Here is a 19,680-nt window from a genome sequence, read left to right as displayed (position 1 = left end):
ATACAGGGAGCCAATGGGACCTGAATCAATATGGATTTTGGAAAAACAAGTCAATTGACAATACAGTAAATAGAGCCCTCCACATACTAGAAAGCAGAGATCATAAACATGTAAATGATCTAATTAGTGTATGTCCGACTGACTGCTACTTAGTCAGTCTGCAATGCCCCCGTGATTGTGCATGTCTTTTTCTTTTGTGGTTTGTCCCAGAAACGTATTCCAATAACTCACAGTTCAGTTGCCCTTTCACAGCTTTTCCTTGCCTTCTATAGTGATGGTTATTCATTAACTATTCCCTTATATTGGTTCTTCCTTTCAATGTGTGCATTATAGCCACCCAAGCGAATCTTCCCTTGTCTTTGTAGTATGATTTTCAGAGTGTCATCCACCTCCTTCTAGAAACTGTGTACTTCTGTTAGGTCCTTCCTGTTCTTGTCATTTTTCTTTGTGTGTCCATTTTCTGTTGTGTGAGTTTAGTTCCTTGCCCAGATGGTCAGCTTTGAGATCATCTGTTGCGACCTACTCTTCACTTCAGTTATGCCACATCTGGTCTACTATGAACCCCACACAAAAGCACCTAGGGATGTATCTTTTCTTTTTCACTTCAGTTCCTAGTTTGCTTTTCAGAACTACAAAGCCATCTGACTGTGCTGTATTTTGTCTCTTGCATTGCTGTATCTCGTTGCTGCTTTCATACCATCTGCTGCCTGTTTATGGTCTCAATTTTGAAAATCCACTTAATCTTAATCTTGGTTCTTGAGAGCTCCTATTCTTCCTTTATGCCGTTTCTGGCAAGTCCCCCAGATTCTGTATGCTTGCTCACATCAACCTCGGTTGAGAGTGTTTGTTCCCCTTGGGATAATCTCATTTGGATTGTGCAGTCTGTTCTGTGATCTAAAAGGAATATTTGTTGGATGGCTAGTTTCCATGTAGTTTGAAGACTGAGGTTTTTACTCCCAGAAGTTGAATTCAGACTGCTTCTGATGTGGAGGCACAAGACACCTTTGGTCACTTCCCCTAACGTGGAGTACAGACACAGTGACACATTTTGGTCTCTCTGTCACTGCCTCTGCTGTTGGGAAGTCAAATTCCTCTTTCACCTGACATACTATTTGCTGGACTTCACGTGTTGTCCTAGGGAGAGGCCAGTCCTAGGAAGAGGCCATTTATGGTTGCTACCATCCAGAGCTAGATGAACTCAATTTTTTATGGGGTTGCTACTCCTCTCCCTTCTCTTTCACTATTTTTTTTTTTATATATCTCTACAAGTGTAAGCAAACATTCTGGTCAGGGGAGGATGAAAGTTCAAAAGCACAATCAGTACCACTGCTTTTTATGAGCATATTTGTTGCACAGCAACTCGTGTTGTATGCTATTCAAGTCCTGTTCCCTTAGTCTCACTCCTACTTGTTCATAGAGAATTAGTCTCGCTCTCAACCAACCAGTCAGTCAGTCTGCTGTCAACTATTTTAGTCATCTGTTTCTGTTTACTAGCCACTGATGAAATTCTTAACTTCACTCGTGGACACACTCACTTCCAGTCAGAATTATCTTGAAAATGACCGGTGATATTTCTTTTTCATAATGTTGTGGTCTTACTGGCATTCCTGTATCGATATTTTTGAATTTCCTTCCCAAAGTAACATAATATGTCTGATTTATCTGATTTTCATTGCTTGTTGCTATAAAGAAAGAAGTCATTTTCTGCTTAACACACTCCATGCCAAGCCCCTAAAATTTATGGGCCACTGGACTTCAGAAAATCGCCAGGCCCGTAGAATTTACGGGCTACAGTGTTTTCGTCGAGTATCATCGCCTTGACACAGTTCTGATGGTTTTGAACAGTGGTATGGGCTTCCTAGGATCTTAGCTCGGGCTTGTGTTCGCAGATGGGCGAAAAGTATCTTTCTCTCAGGGATATCTGAGGATAATGTATCTTCACGCCAACGTTTGCGCAGAGCGCTTTATTCGCACCAGCGCTGGCACATGGGCGAATTGTAGGTTGTGAACTTTGTTTGAAATGACACGGAGAGTACTATCCAATCGGTAAATAAGTGGCTTGCTCATGATGGAAGAGGTTTTAGTTGATACAGAGAGTGCAGAAGAGGATGAGGAAGAGAATGGCATTTTTAAGGTGCATGAATTATTACTTATACATTACGTGGTGGTGTTACTATTTACACAAGAAACTTACACTGTGTTATGCATTTTGTTAGGCTTTGCTCCAACCACACTGTCACAGGCTATATTATTGTTTTCAGTTGACGATCTGAAAGAAAGTAGCTCGTCAGAAGGGGCTGGAAGCAATGAGGAATTTCAGTACACACTGCTTGATGTTTCTGTTGCTGAAGCTGATGTCTGGAGTGCAGCTGATTTTTTACATCTTCACCTATCAACACAATGCCAAGAAAAACACTTGCAGACATCAATTCTACAAGTTCGGCGTTTGACTGTGCTAAAGTTTTTCTAATGGACAAAGATGTCGGATACTTGTAAGCACAAGAAAATCTATATGCAGCACAAACAATTATAAAGAAACACAGTAAAAATGAACTGAAACCTCATTCATTATTGATTTCGTGGAAGCCAGTTGCGTTGACTGAAATGAGATGTTTCTTGGGCATCATTTACCATATGTGCGTTTCCAGAACGCCAAGAATGGCAGATCACTGGTGCTCTAATCCTGTTGTAAGTTGCAATTTCCGTCCACATGTAATGAGTTGTTCACGGTATAATCAGATACTTTCTTGCTTACATCTCACTGATAACGGTAAGCAAAAAAAGCCAGGAGGAGGAGGAGGATTTCACCCACTCTTCAAAATCCTTCCTTACTACAACAGGCTGAGGGAATGTTGTATTTAAGCATTTCATCCATACGGCTTGAAGATGTACGCTGTTGCATAGACAAGCAGTGGTTATGTCCTCAGTTTTCAAGTGTATGCTGGAAAGCAGGCACTTGACAATGCATCATCAGCAGTTGTCTTGAGGCTCCTGTCTGAAGGCAACCTGTTGCATAAAGCTCACACTGTGTACTTTGATAGATTTTATTCGAGTCCAGATCTGTTTCAGCAGTTGGCTCAAGCAGGAACTGGTGCTGTAGGCACTTTGAGCAAGTCGGGGAGATCGATGCCCCAAGATTTAGTAGCAACTAAACTACAGAAGGGAGAAATGACCTACAGACGTAGAGGTAATGTGTTGGAAATGAAATGGAAGGACAAGAGGGATGTGTATTCATTATCAAGTAGGAATGACATCATTTGGTACACACACAAAAAAGAATGTTTCATTTGTACTGAAGCCACTTTAATTGCAAGAAGGCTGGGGCCGACCTTGCAAACCAACGCTTACAGTACAATGTATTTTGCCACAGGACAGTAAAATGGTGGAGGAAACTGTATTTTCACCTGCTGCTTATGGGAGTGTCAAATTCATTCTTGTTGTACAATTTGGTGCACCAGAAGAAAATGAAAATCACTGACTTTTTTATAACGCTTACAGCTGAGTTCACTCAGGAGGAAGTGCAACAAGTCGTTGGTACAAGTGTACAAAGTGGAACTGTGGGCAGATTATCATAAAGGCATTTTCTGCAGCACATCCCATCAACATCCAAGCAGTACGCTGCACGTGTGTGCCATGTATGCAGCTCCAGGAGCAAGAAAGGAACTGGAAAAGCTTCCTGCAAAGAAATGTGGTACCAATGTGAGCAGTGTGGTGTTGCATTGTATGTGGAACTGTATTTCAAAATTTACTACACAAAGAAACATTATGATTCTGTGTGAGAATTGAGTTGAGGAATAAAAAGTGGATATAAATAAAATATTTTCACTTTATAAAATTTTTGCTGTATTTTATTTGAATATATGACTCTTTTTAAATTTACAAAAACATGGCAGTTAATTCTGTGATTTCCTTCAAACGCTATTAAATACGCCACAAACATCTCACCATAATTTCAAAGTAGAAGGAAGTAGAATTTAGATGGTGGGCTATTTATCAAAATATATTAACAAATGCGACCATAGCAGGTATCTAAATATTGAGAAAATTGTCTGGTTTCTGGAGCCGGATAGACAGAATAGGGCTGGAACTGAAAGTGTTAATAAGAAAAGCATGTGCTTCACCTTTGCAGGAAGAGCCATCAGATCCAGTTTCTACACCATCCAGCAGCCGCAAAAGGAAGGCGTCTGCCTCTGTGGACAGCCCTGAAAAGTGTAATGGGTGAGTGCCCTTGCTGATGCTTAACGTTAGACTTAGTGCTCACTGTTGCTTAAGGAACAGAGTGTGATTTTGCTGTAGGGTACCCACGTAAATGTTGAAATCAGACACACTCTTAACAATTGTCTATTTATTGTTGACCGTTTTCAGTTAACTTCCTTTTCACAAAGCATCACCAATTGACTTACTGTGGGCCATACTACTGTGTGAGACATATAGTGACAAAAATATTAGCTAGCTTTAATATTTGATTCACTGGTGTCATAGAATAGATCAGATCACTCCTCAGTGCATTTCAGATAGATGTCTTCACACAGTCAGTTTGCAGAATGTAATGTAATTGTCACTGTTTCTTGGGAAGAAAATTTGGCCAGTGACGTATTCTGCTAGCATCAGAAGTTAACCTATTATTGTTGTGATCTCTCGTGTTATAGTACTGGGATTTAAGCTTTTGTGACTTCTTAATCCTGCTATTATTGATTGGTTTATTTGAAGACATATTATGAAATAGCATGAGGACTCCGTGTTCCTTCATGCATTCTCTCATGAAAGTCTCTCAGTATGGAAAAGCAAAAAATTTAGTTTTTGCAGTACCTAGAAATAAAGTTGCCAATATGCATTGATAAGTGTTTTAATGAAAATTACTTAAACAGTGAAACATCTAGCTCCATTGCAGAAGAGAGTGCGTTTTTTGTTGTTTTGCAGGCAGAAAGAAAACAGGATGGATAAAGTGAAAAGACAATATTTGCTACCTTGTGTTCTTTAATGTGTTTCTATGTATGTATTTTCTTGAGCAACAAAATGTTGACATTTTGTATGATAGCTTTCCTGTTCTTTCAGATTCTTATAGTGTGTGGAATTTAACATATAGGCTGTCAAGAATACCCATTATGAATGCTTCTTTTGCCATCAAAAAAATTGACTGGTATTGGGAGTTCCTTGACACTTTGTCTGCCCCACAAAAGTCAGTATAGTCTCATATTACCTCACTTTCACTAGTCAGACTGAGTGATATGCTGTTCTGTTGATGTTTGGTCTAGTGTGAAGACATCACCATTTGTTGCTGCCGACCCATTCTGCTGACATCCATTGTAAATTGACCTTGACCCTACCATTTGTGTGAGAGCGAAATATGCCTCACTAAGCTCAATATTTCCACTGGTTCCTTGTCGATGGAGTCCTCTAAGTTTGATGTATACGGAAAAATTTGGTTGGCAACACTAGTGGTAGAGGGGATCCACTGACCAGAGCAAGCATCGCAGGAACATGGTAGCACATAACCTCATGGTGTATTGTTCAGTTGTGGGAAAGGTCGGTAAGAAGCCCCGCCAAGTGTGAGCCATGTACTGTGGTCTGCTTGCTACCCACAGAAGGGATAAGGCCTCTCGAATTTTATTCACGAATTGAATTGGTTTATGGTGAAGGTGTTATGAACAGAACGAGTGTGTTTAAGTGGTGTGGGGATTTTAGTGAATGCAGAATAAATGTTCATGATGAACTGAGGATGACCTACCATTTTGATTGATGAGTTGGTGCAGAAAATCAAGGAAATTGTTAGTCAAGACCATTGATTGACAGTGGCTGAAATTTCTGTTACGTTTCCACAAGTTTCCACAAATCTTATGAGACATTCACAGAAAGACTGAGATACCAGAAACTGTGCGCTTGTGGTGTTCCAAAACAGCTGACAGATCAGAACAAGAAAAATTGCCAATAGCACCTACAAGTTTCTCGAGTGACTTGAGTTGGAGGATGCGAATTTTCTGACCTCTGTTGTGGCTGGAGATGAAATGTGGTTCGCTCATCACACATGAGACAAAAATACAGTCGTCACAGTGATGCTAGACCAGTTCCCCATCTGCTAAAAAATTCAAAACCACAATTTTAGGCAAAAAAAAAAAATAGCACAAGTGTTTTTGGACCAAAAAGGCATCATTTTGATCTAATTTCTGCCTCCGGAGGAGACCGTCAATGCTAAATGATATCGTGAAACCCTGATGAGAGGAGTGTGCTTGTTGCACGACAGCACCTGCCCTCACGCAGTGTTAGCCGCTGAAGCACTCTTGGACACATTCGGTTTGGGATGTTTTGAACCCCCTCCCCCTTCTCTCCTTCTGTATTCTGTCGGCTTGGCACTTTCAGATTATCATATTTTCAGCTCCCTAAAACCACACAAGTGAAATTAAATTCTCAACTGACGAGCAGGTGTAGAAAGGAACTCGCAGGAGAGTTCTTCGAAAAAGCATAAAGAAGCTCGTGCCACGTCTCACACTGTATGCATCGAATGGGATGGCTGTTATGTTAACAAGTATAGCAACAGTACCTTTTAATTTTTATCTTGTACACTTTTGTAGAAATATATAAAAATTAGTACACTTATTTTCTGAAAATTTCTCATAGTTGGTCTAATAATTACATGATAAGCTGATTAATCAGGTGAGTGGTTTCCAGTCAGATATCACACAGAATCAAAACTGCATGCACTGAAGGAGAATTTACTTTTTGATTTTACTGAATGAACACTGTCAATCTGATGTCTAAAGTGAGCTTTCACTAGAGAAGACAGTCTCGCACACTCTCCAGTAATGTCTATCCAGCTGCAGGAGAGTACGGAAGTGTGCATTGGCAGGGTATGGAGTGACAATCTTAGTGTGTTTGGCTACTACACGTGTAAAGGTCACCAGAAGCCTGAGCTGAAATATTCTGGGGGCAGGTGACACGTATCTGGCAGTTCTCTCAAAATTTCATGAAGTATGCTATTTTGATTATTCATGTTCCTTTTTTAAAAAAGCGGTTTAAAGTTGTCACATGTAACTGACCCTGTGTACTCTGCAAGAAGTAAAAGAATGTCAGGCGTACTATTTGTTGTCCAGTGACAGGAGCTGTTGCTATATATTTGCAGCTCTTAGTAATGATTTTTGATGGACGGTAAAATTTTTGTTGAAAGACATGTAGTTCTCTGTCTTAAAAGTTGCCACTCTATAATGGTTATCTTGTAATGTCATGTGTGTTATAAAAGAAAAAAAAATTAATGTATGTTTTCATACAAATATTGGATCTCAGTACTTCGTTGCGATAGGCACAACAAAAAGATTCACTTAATTATAGCTTTCGGCCATTAAGGCCTTTGTTAACAATAGACACACACACACACACACACACACACACACACACACACACACACACACTTACACAAACCCAACTTGCACACACATCTGCAGTCTCGGGCAACTGAAACCACACTTGTGTATATACAGGGTTCTTTCAAAAATGACCGGTATATTTGAAACGGCAATAAAAACTAAACGAGCAGCGATAGAAATACACCATTTGTTGCAATATGCTTGGGACAACAGTACATTTTCAGGCAGACAAACTTTCGAAATTACAGTAGTTACAATTTTCAACAACAGATGGCGCTGCGGTCTGGGAAACTCTATAGTACGATATTTTCCACATATCCACCATGCGTAGCAATAATATGGCGTAGTCTCTGAATGAAATTACCCGAAACCTTTGACAATGTGTCTGGCGGAATGGCTTCACATGCAGATGAGATGTACTGCTTCAGCTGTTCAATTGTTTCTGGATTCTGGCGGTACACCTGGTCTTTCAAGTGTCCCCACAGAAAGAAGTCACAGGGGTTCATGTCTGGCGAATAGGGAGGCCAATCCACGCCGCCTCCTGTATGTTTCGGATAGCCCAAAGCAATCACACGATCATCGAAATATTCATTCAGGAAATTAAAGACGTCGGCCGTGCGATGTGGCCGGGCACCATCTTGCATAAACCACGAGGTGTTTGCAGTGTCGTCTAAGGCAGTTCGTACCGCCACAAATTCACGAAGAATGTCCAGATAGCGTGATGCAGTAATCGTTTCGGATCTGAAAAATGGGCCAATGATTCCTTTGGAAGAAATGGCGGCCCAGACCAGTACTTTTTGAGGATGCAGGGATGATGGGACTGCAACATGGGGCTTTTCGGTTCCCCATATGTGCCAGTTCTGTTTATTGACGAAGCCGTCCAGGTAAAAATAAGCTTCGTCAGTAAACCAAATGCTGCCCACATGCATATCGCCGTCATCAATCCTGTGCACTATATCGTTAGCGAATGTCTCTTGTGCAGCAATGGTAGCGGCGCTGAGGGGTTGCCGCGTTTGAATTTTGTATGGATAGAGGTGTAAACTCTGGCGCATGAGACGATACGTGGACGTTGGCGTCATTTGGACCGCAGCTGCAACACGGCGAACGGAAACCCGAAACCGCTGTTGGATCACCTGCTGCACTAGCAGCGTGTTGCCCTCTGTGGTTGCCGTACGCGGTCGCCCTACCTTTCCAGCACATTCATCCGTCACGTTCCCAGTCCGTTGAAATTTTTCAAACAGATCCTTTATTGTATCGCTTTTCGGTCCTTTGGTTACATTAAACCTCCGTTGAAAACTTCGTCTTGTTGCAACAACACTGTGTTCTAGGCGGTGGAATTCCAACACCAGAAAAATCCTATGTTCTAAGGAATAAACCATGTTGTCTACAGCACACTTGCACGTTGTGAACAGCACACGCTTACAGCAGAAAGACGACGTACAGAATGGCGCACCCACAGACTGCGTTGTCTTCTATATCTTTCACATCACTTGCAGCGCCATCTGTTGTTGAAAATTGTAACTACTGTAATTTCGAAAGTTTGTCTGCCTGAAAATGTACTGTTTTCCCAAGCATATTGCAACAAACGGTGTATTTCTATCGGTGCTCGTTTAGTTTTTATTGCCGTTTCAAATATACCGGTCATTTTTGAAACACCCTGTATGTGTCTATTGTTGACAAAGGCCTTAATGGCTGAAAGCTATAATTGTGTGAATCTTTTTGTTGTGCCTATTGCAACTCAACATCTCCGCTATATGGTGAGTAGCAATTTTCCTTCCCTAATATTCTGACATTCCATCCTGGATTTCCCATTGTTTGATCTCAGTACTTCGGTTAGTTAGTAACAGGAGGTCTTTATTCAGAATTTGAAGTAATATTGAAATAAATATGATTAGAATCTGTACTTGATACTGAGCTGAAATATGATAAAATTGATGTAGCCCATTTGCCATTCGAGGAATTCACTGTAGATTTCCTCTCGTCTTCCAAAGCACGTTATCTCGCTGATCTTACTTCTCTTGCTGTATTGTAGGGGGAGTACTGCTGTCAGTCGTTACCCAGCAGTCACTGTATGTTAGATACTACAGCAGTTTTCTTATTTTTTGTGCTGATGTATTTGTCTCGTAAAGCCTTTACTTCATTGCTTCAGGTCTATGTGATCCTCCTTGCATTAGGAACGTTATTAGCCATCCGAGAAATGTATTTACTTTCGTGTTCGTAATCGTATTTCCATCATCAGAATGTATTTGTATTTGAAACAAATACTTTGTCACTCATGGTTATTTCATAGTCGCCTGTAACTAGTAGCCGACACTGCCCTAGTGTTTCTATGCTTGTGAAAGCGTTAGAGTGATTGCACTGAAGTGTTATGCATAATTGAATTTGAAGTTCTCGCATTTTTGATATGTTACATGTGTTAAGTGTGGTGATGTCTGCTAGCTCAGGTCGGTAGTGACAACCGGTCGAAGTTATTTGACTCCTTTTGATTATGTGTTGTGTCACAACCTGATTGTGTTAAATTTTCTGCACAGGTCACCTCGGTCTGATGTGGAAAGAGAACAGTCACCGCATTCTGAAACTGAACAGGGTACGTATATAACTTTTTAAATCTGTGATTTCAACATCATTGCTCTTTGAGACTTGCTCATTACATTAGTAACAGGTTAAACATTGACTAAAATGGATTATGGCATGTGTTGTAATCCCAAAGTGTTTTGTTACATAATGCTTGGCAGTAATTTATAAAGCAGAGTGGCACTGCGGTAAGGCCAGTTTCCTTCCTCGACACGATCTCGTGCTCCACCTCTAACGACGTCATCGTCTGTAGCGTGCAAAACCCCAGTCTTCCTCCCCTCCCCTCCATTTGTCCTCGCAAAAGGTGAGCGTGTGTGAACCTCAGCTCTGACGATCTGCCCATCTGTTCTAACCTTTCACTGCCTATTTTTCTTTTCTTCCTGGGGAAAGAACTAAGTTCTGAAAGCTAGGGGTAGTTATTATACCAGAGCTGTGTGAAGTCTGTTTACCGATTTAAAAAAAATATTGTTACATAGGTAGATGAAAAAATAGATATGCAAAATTAATCACAAAATGAAACGTAATGAAGTTTTTCCTGTTTAATACACCTCTCTACGGAACTAGTTGTCTCATCATGTTCTCTGTAGTGACCCTTTCTGTGGTGGCAGAAGCAATCAGTAACACTGTGCAGGAGGTGAATGTCCCATATGTTTGATTGAAACACTATAGCTTTAACATAACCCCATTGACAGTGGTTGGAGGGCATGTACAACTTGGTGCACTGTGGAGTGTGGTAGCTGCAACTGTCTGGCAGGCCTGGGAGCACAGTCAGAGGCAGTCCCACACGACCATCGTTTCCCTCGGCTGTCCTCTTATCAAACACTGCCACTGTCCATAAGTTTCTTGTGCCGTACACAAATTTGTGCACGTGACACCGGATCTCCTCCACAGTAAGTCTACATGTCAGATTTTGTGTCAGTAAACAGTGATACAAACTGTGCCTTCTGTTGAAGAGTAGCTGTTTTATATGGAGTTTATCAGTATCTCATCCAGCAAATATGTAACTGAAACACACAGATGAAATGCTGTTTAAAAATTTGTTAACCACTGAGTTTGTAGTAAAAAGTAAGAAAGACATCCTCATTTACCTTTGTTATAGATTATTGAAATTGTAGAGTGACTTTGTGGACACCACATATTTTTCAGCGTGTGTATCAGTAGTATTTTGAATTTTATCACCTTATGTGCGTTGTGACAAAGCACTTTCTCTTCAAAATTCCAATGTTAAAGTTCCTACATCAAGCACATAGTATGAAAATTACCAAATTGGTAGAAACAAATTCCGCTCAGAAAACATTGTCACTCAGATCATTAAGTCTGTTGTCCTGGCTGCAATGAGCAATTAATTTCATCAGAAATTATGGCAATCAAAAGTTATTGCAATTATAAAATTTCATACATGTAGCCATAGGGGAAAATCTGAACTAATATGTAAATTCAGAAGGAAAGACCACTTCCAAATTAAAGAGCTATTTTTTCTCTGTACTGAAAAGTATAAGGGGCATTCAAATGAAACTCAGTCACTAGTGTAAAGTAGCGGTAATGATTTTATTAATTCAAAAATGTAGTTATACTACACAGTACACATATTCAAAAATTGTTGCCAAAACTGTTGGCCTATGTATCCCATTGCGACACTAGCCGGCCGATTCCGTCCTTGAAGAAGCTAGTAGGCTGCTGTCAGATCCAGGCCTGGACTCACTCACACACTGCGTCGTCCGTTGCGAATCGATGTCCGCGAATAGCTTGTTTTAGAGGTCCAAGCACATGAAAGCCACACGGTGAAAGGTCGGAACATTATGGTGAATGTTGAGCATTTCCCACCGAAACTGCTGCAAAGTTGTCTTCACCACATTGGCCATGTGTGGGCTGATATTATTATGCAGGTGGATAATGCAATTGGACAACATGCCTTGGTGTTTCGACTTTATGGCTTGTCTAAGGTTCTGTGAAGTGGCTTGATGACGCTGGGCATTGGTGGTTCCCCGCCGACAAGCAGTGGCCCCTTGTGGTCAGAAAAAGAGGACATCATGAGTTTACCAGAACTGGTGTGCATGGCCTTTGATTTCTATGTAGGTGGCGAAGTCACGTTTCCACTGCTTGCTCTGACGCTTGCTTTCCAGTTCAAAATGGTGACACCACGTTTTGTCGCCTGTGACAATATGCCACAGAAAGCTGTATTCTCCTCATGATAATGTTATAGATGATTCAAAGACAGCGCCATTAGAATATTGCACTGTTCAGCGGTCAGTTGGTGGGAAACACACTTCACACAGATCTTTTGAAAGTGTTGATGTATTATGATGTGGGCGGTGCCCACACTAACACCCAGTAACTGATGGATCTAGTCCACGGTGTTTCTGCGGTTGTCTAAGACTAAAGCATTCACTTCCGCAACCATTTCCGGTGTGATCACACGATGAGTGTGTCCAGGACGAGCATCGTCTTCCAGTGACTCGCGGCCCTCAAGGAATTGTTTGCGCCATCCCACAACACTTGAACGATTCAGACTGTATTCACTGTACACAGCCTTCATCCATCAATACATTTCATGGCCTCCAGCTCCTTCTGCCGCCAAAAATCGAATCACTCCTCGTTGTTCCTGCTTACTGGCCTGAATGTTTGGTAGTGGATGATAACTTTTGTGACCACCTTCTCTTCAGTGTGAAACCACACTGGTGCTTTGAAACATCAAACGGTGCACACACATCAGTCTCTCTACTAATAGATGGTGCCACCATACCCGCAGTTACGTGGTGCTACCTTATGTGGAAGGAAAAGGTAGACACACTGACCAAGTTTAATTTAAATGAACCTCATATTTACATTAACCCACAAATAATTAGTTAAAAAGATATTTTTAATTAAAAATTTCACCTGGTCAAACCTTTCAGTGCCAATTTCAGCCAAAATACTGTAAATTTCAGGGATCTGTTGATATGCTTTTCATGACCTGATGTTTCTGAATCTGTTGAAACCCATATTAATGAGTCTGATATTCCGGTACGACAATTTGGATGGCTCGCCAGAAGGCACGGACGTAGATGACAGCTGCTAGGCGGCGCCCATATAACCGGCGAGCACTACTGTCGCTGCCACAGTGCTGTCACTGCCATGACTGCCTGTCAGCACTCACAGGGGCCCTATAAAGCCTGCAGCGCATGGGCTCAGAAGTCAGTCGTGTTGTTATTACGCTCTTGTGTTCTGTACTGTACGCATCTTTGTTGGTTCCTGAATCTCACTACGTCGTGGCCCTCCATCTGTTTTATTCTAAAGACTTGTGTACTGTCATATCTGTTCAGTGTTGTTGTTGTTGTTGTTGTTCTTCTTCTTCTTCTTCTTCTTCTTCTTCTTCTTCTTCTTCTTCTTCTTCTTCTTCTTCTTCTTGTCATTGCTGTGTCCGTTCGTAGTTGTCGTCATCCTCGTTGCCATCCATATCTCTCTTTCTGTGGGTTTGGGTGACTCATCAATGAGTCGGCCTATGGCTTCCTATCTGTTTCCAGTTACCAGAATGAGCAATGGAGTTTAATTAAAAATTACTAAATTTTCAGTAACTGAATTTTAATGACCAAGATGGTTATAAACCTGGGATTCCCTACTGCGTAAGCATAAATTAGTATTCCGTATTTTAATAAGTGCTGCTGGTGATACATAATGTAGAATCAAAATATAACAACAAAACCAATAGTGAATAAAAAATGAACTTTCTGACCTATAGAATTTGTAATTATTTATAGAATTTGTAACTATTATAAGTGAATCAAGTCTTTATAAGGCTGATGCTTGCTCCATTTTTACTCTTGCTGTGGTCTGTGCTATCACTCACACTCATTCTGTTCAGTGCCAGTCTATTCTTAGTCTGTTTCATCTGTTCTTAGTCTTTGGTACAGATTCAAGGTTATCTAGTCTGGTTTTTTAAAGCCCAGCCAAGGAGCCATTTGTGTTTTGTCTTCGTTCATTCAATTGAAGCTGAGAGGACGTTTTTTAGGTATTAGGAATATATCTCAAAATGTGTATTTTGAGTCGTTGGAATAATATTTGTGAGTGCAGTAACAGTTCTGTGACCTTTTTGTATTTAATTGCGTGTGAAGCAACAAATGATCTCTAAACATGTACTGTATGAAATCTTTCTTTTTTGAAGAAATAAAAACTACTATGCTCCGCTTAAGTCCATACTACCTACCTGTCTGTAAACATGAGAGACCTGGTAGGATCTTAAAGATGTGATTGAAGACTGATAAACTTCCAGTTGTGAATTTACAAAGGAGTTTTTGGCTGTTTATTTTGAGGATAGAACCTACATCAGCATTTTCAGGGGGTGATCCAATGAAACTGTGCAGCTACTGTTGGCTTATTCCGTAACAGGCAGGTTTAGTGACATGACGGCATGCTCTGCATCTTTGACACAGATTTTTTTATTTTTAGTAAGCTAGTTAATGTTACCTGCAATATTTTGAGTAAACCCATGGAATCACATCTAAAATAGTTTTGACAGACAACTCTTAGTTTCTACAGTTTTTTACAATAAAGAGAGTTCAGTGTTTGTAAATTTGCTTTAGCTAAACAAATGAGGTACTTATTTTGAAATTAAAGACTTTGGTGTGAATTTACAAAGGAGCTTTTGGCTATTTATTTTGAGGATAGAACCTACATCAGTATTTTTCAGGGGGTGATCCAATGAAACTGTGCAGCTACTGTTGGCTTATTCCGTAACAGGCACTTCTTCCCACGACACGCATCAGACCCTATAAGCTTCAAAATCGTATCCCATTATCACTTTGGTGGAAGAATGTGATAAATACTATAGATATTCCTATTTTGCACTGAATTTACACAGTCCAGTCGCAGTAATGAGACCACTCTCACTCTTGAACTCTTCAGTTTGGCTTCGTTCAAAGTCATGTTCCATTTTAAATTTCACCCAGCAGGTTCATATAGCACTACTGATGTGGGGAACCACTATTCTAGTTCTGGTGTACATGTTGTTGTTGGTGGTGATATGCATCATTAAATGTTTTTTACTGTAGCTTAGCCAGTAATTCCTTACTATCATTAAATAAATCAGTTGCTGCTGTTGAGCTTTATAAAATAACTTGTATCAAATGTTTTGAAGCACTTACACTTGAAAAATGGCACACTTCTTTTACGTAGGACGTTTCTCTTTTGTAGGTTCCCGCCCCAGGAGAAGATGTGCAATCAGGACAAACTATGCTCTTTTTTTTGCAGGATGGTGAGTAGCTGTCTTACTTATCTAATGTTTATGCATCTCAAAAAGTCTTTAGATATGTACATAAAACGCTCTCAAAACATCAAATTGTAATAGGCGTAAACAACTGTGTGGCAACCACTTGCTATTTCTAACTGTGGAAACTTCATCAGCTTTCCATTTCGGTAATTTCTAAAAAAAATCAGTATGTGTCACAGAGTTTGTCATTTGGGACTTTCCTTTGGTGTTATCATAGGATTGGCAAGTGTGTGATCTGCCAAACAGGTAATACTGTCATAAAGTTTGATGACCAACATGTAGTTTTAGGTGAAATGAGCAGACACTGAGAAAACTACTGTTGCTAAATTGATTCATTTTTGAGTACAAATGCAAATTGTATGCAGCTGCCTCTGGATGCTTTTACCAAAAAATCACATAATGTACGAAGTCTGTTCCTCGTGATACTAGTGGTACTATGTGCGAGCAGTTAATGGTGTTAAGGGGGGTAGGACGTCAAACGGGCCGACGTGGAGCAGGAGAGGCACCACAGGACATTTTAATTTCCACTGTCTATACTTTTACAAATAAATTCAGAGAACTTTGACAGCATGACAAGGAAGGATTCAGGATTCATACTCATAGCAGTGACAGCTCAAAAACGTAACAAAATACACTTTTTTTACATGTGAAATTTCATCATTTTTTCACTTACTACTGGCTTTAATTTATGAAAGACTGAATGAACTGTTAAATTTTAAATTTCATGTTTAGAAAAAACTGAAATTTTATAGTTAATTATCTCAGTTTTTACCACAGGTTTTTTAATAGGTTTGGAAAATTCTAGAGTTTCATTCACCTGTAAGTACTGTTCGTATGCTGTGCAAAATTCATCGAAAAATCTCTCTTACTTAGGAAGAAAAGTGTACCTATAGCAACAAATGCCGACAGTAGTAAGTGAAAAAAATGATGAAATTTCACATCTAAAAAAAGGTATTTTTCTACGTTTTTGAACTTCTACTGCTATGAGTGAGTCCTCAATCCTTCCTGGTCATGCTGACAAAGTTTTGTTAATTTATTTTTAAAAGTATAGACATTAGAAATCAAAATGTCCTGTGGTGACACTCCTGCTCCAAGTCTGCCCATTTGACGTCCTACCCCCCCTTAACTGTTTTGTAGTACTTTCAGTGATGTTTATTGATTTAAACTGAGAATGTTGGTGGCATCCTTCATTAGTCTGATGCAGTATCTCAATGTTGATTCATGTTTCATTTTTGTTTCCTTTTTTGAGATGGTTTTGACTGGCATTAATGAGGTTTTTGTCTGTTTCCAGGAATGCTGATTAAAACAACAAAGGAAGAACACAGTTTTAGCAAGAAACTATATTACTGTCTGATACATATAACTGGAACTGTACAGTATTAAATATATGAGCAAATGCTTAATGTACTTATTATAATTTTTGATCTGGTGGAGAATGCGTGTGCACCAATGAAATTCAGATTATTAAAAATGTTTAGTATGGTGCAAAACATGTACTGCTTTTCATGAAATTGTTGATTTGCTTGGGCAGCTTAGAACGTGCTTTAATATAAATGAAAAGTTACATAGTGCCATATAAGATAACAAATGGCAAAGACACATTATATAGCTTTTTTTTGTGTAGGGTATGCAAACCCAGAGTCATCGTGACCCTCAAGTAAGGGAGAAAGAAACCTTTCTGAAAACTCCTGCTTAACAGGCAGTAATAGTATCACGTATGTTGGTTACTTCTCTTTATTTTTATGTCATCGATTAATATTAAATATTATGTGGCATCAGAAATGAAATTAATGTGCATTGTTACTTCATTACCAGAAACTGAAAATATTTATATAATTATGAGAATATTTTGAGCTCTTTTGTTTTTTTTATACTCTTAAAAAGTTGAGAATTGTGAAGCACTTTTGTAATTACTGTTACAAACAAGTAGAGTAAAGAAAGCTTTTATTTGCACCAAATTGTATTAATGTAACTTAAATAAAATAATGCTTCAGTCGGAAATGATTTGGTACTGAATATTTATTTATTTATTGGGTGTAAAAAGGAAACAAACTGTAGTGAAATTTATCTGCTAAGTGATGGCACAAGACATTTTAGTGTTTCTGCTTTTCCTGTTATGACATCATCTATAACAAGACTATGATGTAATTGGATAGATAAAAAAATCTAATCACCAAGCAGTGGCAGAACACGCAAATAAAAAAAGGTTATAATTAGATAAGTTTTTTGAACCAGTTCTGCCTTCTTCAGGCAAAAGGGTTGAAGGGTAAGGAAGGGGGGTGAAGGAAAAGGTCCGGAGAGGCCTAGGAAAAGAGGTAGATACTGGAAAAGTCACCAGAAATGCGGGTTAGGAGAGACTTACAGGATGAGTATTCTCTTGGAAGGGGGGGGGGGGGGGGTACCTGTTAGAGAACAGAAACAGAGTGAGTGTGAATGAATGTAATGTTCCAGGTTCACAGTGGGAGGACATTAGTTATGGGACAACATTACGAACATGTACAGATGGCGTGGTATCGCGTATGCAAGGTATAAAAGGGCAGTGCATTGGCGGAGCTCTCATTTGTACTCGAGTGGTTCATGTGTAAAGGGGTCTGTGATAATAGCCACACAGTGTGAACTAATAGAATTCATATTTGGAATGGTAGTTTCAGCTCGACACATGGAACATTCAGTTTTGGGAAAAGTTGGGTAATTCAGTATTCCAAGATCTGCAGTGCCAGAAGTGTGCCGAGAATACCAAATGTTAGGCATTGCCTCTCACCGAGGACAATGCAGTGGCCGACAGCCTTCACTTAGAGACTGAGAGCAGCGGTGTTTGTGTGGAGTTGTAATTGATAATAGACAAGCAACACTGTGTGAAATAACCACAGAACTCAACCTGTGACGAACAACGAATGTATCCGTTAGGACAGTGTGGTGAAATTTGGCGCTAATGGGCTATGGCAGCAGACGACCGATACGAGTGCCTTTGGTAACAGCATGACATCAACTACAGTACCTCTCCTGGATCCGTGATCATATCGGTTGGACCCTAGACAACAGGAGAGCTGTGGACTTGTCAGATGAGTCCCCATTTCAGTAGGTAGGAGCTGATGGTAGCAAGGGCGTACCCAGGATCTGAACTGGGGGGGGAGGGGCAGTTCATACTAGTCTCAGGAAATAAGGACTTGAGACAACATACAGCACTTTCTATTAAATCAAACAGTAAACCAGTGAAAAACTGCTTTTAATAAACATTTTAAATACAAGAATGCATTTGTACAATCCGAGAAAACATACAGCATTTCTTATTAAATAAAACAGTAAACTAGTGAAAAACTGCAAATATCTACTGGGGGGAGGGGGGGTGGGAGCTGCCCCCCCCCCCCCCACCCCTTGCTGGGAGCGCCCATGGTTGCCACGCTCTGCTCAATGACACTATCCCGACAAATGGCACAAATGTGTCTGGCTGCCTCCGCTGCTCTCACCCCTCGCTCCAATCACAAAATAGCGACATGTAAACTCAAATAGCAATACTGAGCTACAAACAAAAAAACGACAATCGATAAATAAATCCATAGCAACCGAATATGAACTTGCAAAACAAAAAAGCTACGAACTTACGTACAAACCTAAAAATTCGAAGCTTATTGTAATTTTTTGCCTCACAACACACTTTGTTTCGGTATCAGCTTCCACGCATGTAAGTTATATGTTCACAGTAAAAATATGAGAAAAATAATAAAAGCAACAAGGAACATGATATTCCAGTCAGTATGTCACCAACATGTCAGAATTAGGATACAATTTCGTACCTATAACATGTGGCTGCTGGCAGACTTCGAGTTTAATGTGTTACACATTCAACAGAATTCAATTTTTAGTGCACCATACACTTGTCTTTTAAACCATCACCACTTGTTACCCATGTTGCCTATCTCCAGAGGTAATTCTTAACATTTCCGTTTGCAACGAAAGAAAGCATTATTGTAAATCATGGCAACTAACGATTGGACTATCCAGAATTATCAACAGATACATTTCCAGTTTAGTTCATTGCAAAAGGTTTCTTGCACAATAACATAAACGAGGAGGAGAGTCGATTAGAAGACATTTATAAAGAAAGCGATTCCTCACACAGGGAAGTGCCAGTATAAGAAACGCAATTTACAAACACGTCAGTGGGCAGTCGATGCATATGTCTGTGCGCGATAGTCCACGGTAGCAGTATGTTCCAGAAAGCCGCGAACGGAAATGTGCGATTTTTAAAGGGTCATATCTTGGGTTCTGTTGATTACAGAGATAAGCGGTCAAGTGTTTTGGGTAGTCCTTGGCCTAGCAACCATTTGTGCAACTATTCAAAGAATGGGCATACTCTAGTTGTCCTACAGTACAGACTCAAAATCTAATCATTAGGCACTTCCTCCAGCCAGGCAAATCGGTTATTTCTTCTACATCAGGAGTTGTCTAGGGTGGACTTTAGGCGACTTATAAAAGCACCATTTGTTCCTGAGGAAATCTCGA

General features: G+C 40.0%; 1 protein-coding gene across 1 annotated transcript in view; it reads left to right on the top strand.

Moving 5' to 3' along the window:
• LOC124716999 overlaps positions 1 to 17,131 on the top strand; it is a 101,842-nt gene extending 84,711 nt beyond the window's left edge. Inside the window, exons 15-18 of the mRNA XM_047243623.1 lie at positions 4,130 to 4,218; positions 9,890 to 9,945; positions 15,102 to 15,162; positions 16,469 to 17,131. Coding sequence (XP_047099579.1) covers positions 4,130 to 4,218; positions 9,890 to 9,945; positions 15,102 to 15,162; positions 16,469 to 16,481 — 219 coding nt within the window. The 3' untranslated portion in view covers positions 16,482 to 17,131. The remainder of the gene's footprint in view (positions 1 to 4,129; positions 4,219 to 9,889; positions 9,946 to 15,101; positions 15,163 to 16,468) is intronic.
• Positions 17,132 to 19,680: the final 2,549 nt, after the last annotated feature.

The sequence above is a fragment of the Schistocerca piceifrons genome, chromosome 9 (genome assembly GCF_021461385.2).
Source record: "Schistocerca piceifrons isolate TAMUIC-IGC-003096 chromosome 9, iqSchPice1.1, whole genome shotgun sequence".
NCBI lineage: Eukaryota > Metazoa > Arthropoda > Insecta > Orthoptera > Acrididae > Schistocerca > Schistocerca piceifrons.
This window is presented reverse-complemented; position numbering and strand designations above follow the sequence as displayed.